This window comes from Neophocaena asiaeorientalis, unplaced genomic scaffold, assembly GCF_003031525.2.
Source record: "Neophocaena asiaeorientalis asiaeorientalis breed wild unplaced genomic scaffold, Neophocaena_asiaeorientalis_V1.1 scaffold177, whole genome shotgun sequence".
In the NCBI taxonomy this organism is placed as follows: domain Eukaryota; kingdom Metazoa; phylum Chordata; class Mammalia; order Artiodactyla; family Phocoenidae; genus Neophocaena; species Neophocaena asiaeorientalis.
Window position 1 is genome coordinate 2,578,828 of NW_020172779.1, and position 4,753 is coordinate 2,583,580.

At 45.3% G+C, this 4,753-nt stretch overlaps 1 protein-coding gene across 1 annotated transcript in view; it reads left to right on the forward strand.

The window, feature by feature from the left end:
- AARD (alanine and arginine rich domain containing protein) overlaps nucleotides 1–4,128 on the forward strand; it is a 4,491-nt gene extending 363 nt beyond the window's left edge. Inside the window, exons 2-3 of the mRNA XM_024741282.1 lie at nucleotides 3–122; nucleotides 3,988–4,128. Coding sequence (XP_024597050.1) covers nucleotides 3–122; nucleotides 3,988–4,128 — 261 coding nt within the window. The remainder of the gene's footprint in view (nucleotides 1–2; nucleotides 123–3,987) is intronic.
- The last annotated feature ends 625 nt before the right edge of the window (nucleotides 4,129–4,753 follow it).

Below are 4,753 nucleotides of genomic sequence, written 5' to 3' on the forward strand. Positions count from 1 at the left end.
AGCGGGCGGCGCCGCGCGGCGTCTCGAGGCGCTCGCGGGAGGAGGAGGCGGCGGAGGCGGCGCGGGAGGAGCAGAGCCGGGCGCGCGTCGAGAGCGCCCTGGCCCGGCTGCGCGCCGAGCTGGTGAGCCCACTGGCGGCCGGCTCTCGGGGCCGCCTCTCCTTCGTCCTCTCCCGGGGCCCCCGGCCGCGGGCCGCGCACGCGCCCCACCGAGGGCTTGGGAGGCCGAGCGCCGCTTTTCCCAGGGAGAGGGTGAGGCCGTGCCGCGTGGGCGAGCTGGGCACCGGCCGTCGATCTTCCCCGACCGTGCCGATGCTCCTGCCTCCCAGGCAGCATCCAGGAGGGAAGCGGGGCAGGGGAGGGATCCGGCAGGGCCCGAGGAGCTGGCTGGCTGTCGAGGGCTGAGTCTACTAGTGACACACCCGAGACCTCCGTCACCACCCCTCCCCAGCTTGTTCTATATTTTTCTACCACATAGAAAGTTCCCTCTAGGGAACTCATAGTACGTGCATGTTATGGGGCTCGGAGGCGGAAGTTTCAATGAAATGAAATCACAGGATGGATGGAGCGAGTCCATCAGCAACTGTTTCTTTTATTCTGCAAGTTTTATCTTTCCCCTGGGTAAGAATTCAGAAAACAAAAAATGATAATAAGGTATTTTGTAAAATTGTAGCTTTTTAACATTAGGCAGGAGGAACTGTAGGTAAATATTTTAGTTACTGTTTTGTGATTTAAACAATTTCCAAGTTAGGTACAATTTGAAAGAGACAAAATGAATAAGAGCAACTTAAGCTTTAAAACGGTGCTGCCCATGAATGTGTGTAGTGGAGATTTGGAAAGTTCTAGTCTTTTGCATTGAATACTAATGAAATGTTAACCACTACTTTAGAACGGATTCAACCATCTGTCAGTTGTCTGATTTAAGAACCTTAACAGTTTATCTTGTTTCTGAGTTTAAGAAGGGCAAGAAGGTAGTCAATTTAATTTTACCAGTGTTAACAATTTGGATTTGACAAGGTATGTATTAATTCTGACCCAGCCATATCGGAGAAACACATGGTTTTCTTCAGATACCTGAGCAGTGGCTGGGCGAGACCCCTCATCAGTAGAGATGGCCTGGAGGGGTGTGCTATGGATGAGGATGCCCACTGGAAGGCTGAGACCGGGCTTAGTCACCCTGTGCTGCTGACCTGGGGTGTCACCATCCCTCCCATACCTCAGCTGACTTTTTTTTTTTTTTTTTTTTTTGCGGTACGCGGGCCCCTCACTGCTGTGGCCTCTCCCGTTGCGGAGCACAGGCTCCGGATGCGCAGGCTCAGTGGCCATGGCTCACGGGCGTAGCCGCTCCGCGGCATGTGGGATCTTCCCGGACCGGGGCACGAACCCGTGTCCCCTGCATCGGCAGGCGGACTCTCAACCACTGCGCCACCAGGGACGCCCTCAGCTGACTGATTTAAATCAAGTGAAGAAATTACATTCAGTAAGCTCCGAGGCACTTGAACCTTCGCATTTTAACTAGTCATTCCACTAGTAGGAGTTTTAAGCATGTAATACACCGGGGGTGGGGAAGAGGTGGAGAATAAAATTCCAAATAGATGAGGGTTCAAATCCCAGCATTAACATTTACAGGCTCTGCTCTCACTGTTCCTATTACTTTAGGAATGCTAATTAGCAAGTTTGGGTTTCAGCTGTAAAATGGAAATAATAAACTCATAGGATCACTGTCAGTATTGTATGAGTTAATGTTATATAAACTGCATAGAACACAGACACTACTCAGTGGCTCTTACTGTGTTTTGGTTGTGCCCCCAAAGTGACAGATACATAGGCATGGAAGATCAAGGGTTTTTCTGGAAAGGACGCAAAGAATGTCACATATACACAGATGCTGTGTTCCTGAGATATAGATCACGGTCAACATCTTGGCCAACAATTTCACCATTGTGTGTGACCAGTCATGAAGAAGCAAAAGAATGTGGATCCTCAACACCATCACCACTAGAAGGAGCCGTTTTTGATAATGGGCCGTTAGCCAGTTTTCTGTAGGAACTGGCACCTATCCATACATGTATGGATACATACATGTATACACATCATCTGTTAGGGTGGTATTTGTGTAAGGAACAATGATGAACAGGTTCAGTTAATTTAGAGACATGTTACTATTTATGAAATGTTACTTATGCTGTTAGAATTGGTCTTCTTAGTGGCTTGCATTGAATTCCAGGGCCTGTGAGTGAATTCCAGGGGTTCTATATACCTAAAATTGTATGCCAAATTTTGTATGCACATAAAATGCACTTCTTTCCTCAGTGCATAAAATGCACTTCTTTCATAGCTTTCATTAGATTCTCAGTGGGATCCATGAGGAAAGAAAATTAAGGAATCATTGGTGTTTGACTTTCCTAAACAGGTGTGAGTTACACATACTTTGTTTTGCTTAGATGGTGAGCCATTATCAATAATTCAACTGCTTGATTCTTGGCATGAAAGTATAGGATGGGTGATCATCAGTTTCTCCATTTAGTCATTCCTTCACTCAGTCTTTTAACAAACACACAGAGAACCCACCATGTTGCGTGAGCAGGCAGCCCTAGCTGGGGATACAGTTACGAATAGGAACAAACTGTGCTCAAAATCATCAGTCTAGTGTAGGCTGTGTGCTAGGAGAGGCACATGTACAGAACGCTGTGGAAGCACAGATAAGGCGAGACAGAGAAGGCTTCTAAGAAGAGTTGGCATCTGGCTGAGCTCAACAGGAAGTGGGGGGCAAGGGGCAGAGCGGGCAGAAGATGTGGCTCAGTACGACGTGTTTATTTTGGGACGGGCAAAGTTTCTGACCAGCTGCAGTGGGAGCTGGTGTGGGAAGAGGGCCAGGAAATAAAGCTGGAAGAGTAGGGCAGGTTTATAGGGCGTCCGTTCCACACTGGAGAACAGAAGCTTCCTGTAGGCAAGGTGCCAGGGCTTCTTGTGCTAGTGGTTGTGTTGTTACTGTCTGTTTGCTGGATGTTCATTTACTTTATTCTTTGCAAATTCTTGCTATCAAAGAAATGGTTCCAGGTGCTGAAGAGTGAAGAAAAATATGTCAGAGGAAGACTGAAAGACATTTTATCCAGTGACTTTATTTTGCAAATTAGGAGGGGACCGCCCATATTTGCTTTTTACCAGCGGAATGTCCTGGTTCACCCTGGGGTGGTTTCTTTTGGTGAGTTGATGAGGGGTTTTCAGCAGAGAGAACAGGGTTCTCATGAACTGCATTAAACAAGACCCTAATTGAAGAAATATGCGAATAGTTGATTACTAGTTTTCAACTATAATACAAAGATTATGTTGGACTAAGCTTTTGTCATACTGCCTCTTGGGTACATTGCCCGAGAGATGGATCTATTTCTTAATACACGAAGATCTTCACAAACTCCCACTGGAGGGAGGGTATAAATCAGCCTTGCTGTATAACCGATTTCACTCTACAGTGAAAATTGTTAGATTCTATAAGTACACACAAAGGGGTCGTTAAATGTTTTGCTCAGCAGGGAGACCATTTAAAATCCTAAAAACTTGAAATGACAAGTAATCAAGTAAATGGGCCCAGGTCCTGAAAGTTCAGGGGGCCCTGAGCAGTTATCCTGTAGCTCAGAAAGCTCATACAGATAAATGATTTCCTCGCAGATCACATGCCATTGCTTGGAAACAGCCTTCTATGCACAGGAATTTTTCAAATGGATGGCTCTGTGCATGAGCTTTTTTTGTTTTCATTGCAAGGCCATTTCGAAAGCTATTTGTATATCTGGATTTTACGTTATCGTAGAGAAAGTCAGTTTTATAGTCAGGCCAAACAGTCAGAACTGGAGAATAAGATGAGAAATATGTCTTTCTTGATATCTTATTTTCCTTTCCTACAAAGTCCTTATTTTTCCTGTGCAGAGAGCAGTTTCATTTGATCCATATCTCAGGCTAATAAAAATCCTTCTTTTTTTCTAACTTTTAGCTGGAAATGCATTTCCAGAATTGCCAGCTGGCCAGAACTTTGCTGGATTTAAACATGAAAATGCAGCAATTGAAAAAGTATGAACTGGAAATTGCATCAGAATTGCAAAGCTCGGAAGATAATGTCGTGAATATGGAATGAGGAAACGCACAGAAGAAGATCTGAACCCTAAAAATAACACAGACAGCTCTGAAACAATTCTGACAGTAACATTATGGATGCTTTGTGTAAGACTTTAGGGGCAATTTGTAGGCCAAAAGCTTTGATGCCATGGGGAAGTGACAGAAAACATCTACAAGAGGGAGAGAAAATGGTATGTTGTCAAGCTTCACAGTTATGTATTCATTGTTTTGGCTGGGAAATAGAAGTAAAAAGAATGTACTGAAGAATGCCTTAATGCCAATTTCCAGCGTTCTATCTTGTGCCATCTTAACTTTCTGATGTTATCTGAACTTTCAGAATCTGTGTTTGCTTTTGTTCTACTTGATTATTCTTGGTTTGTCTGCCCAGTTAGTTGTTCAGTAGCCTTTCCTTCCCGTCCTGTCCCCTTTTTGGAGAATTACTCCTGCCTAGATTCCAACCATACCCTTCAGGTAGAGTCTACCATTAAGGGTGTCTCACCTCATTGGATATAGTCACGCAGATCGAGGCAGTTTGATCAACTTGTCCTCAGGAGTTTTTGAACTTGAGCTAAGGGAGCAGATGAGTATTAGAAGCTGATGGGAGAAGCTGTGGAACAGAGGGGCTTGGAAGCTGCTGGTGGCCA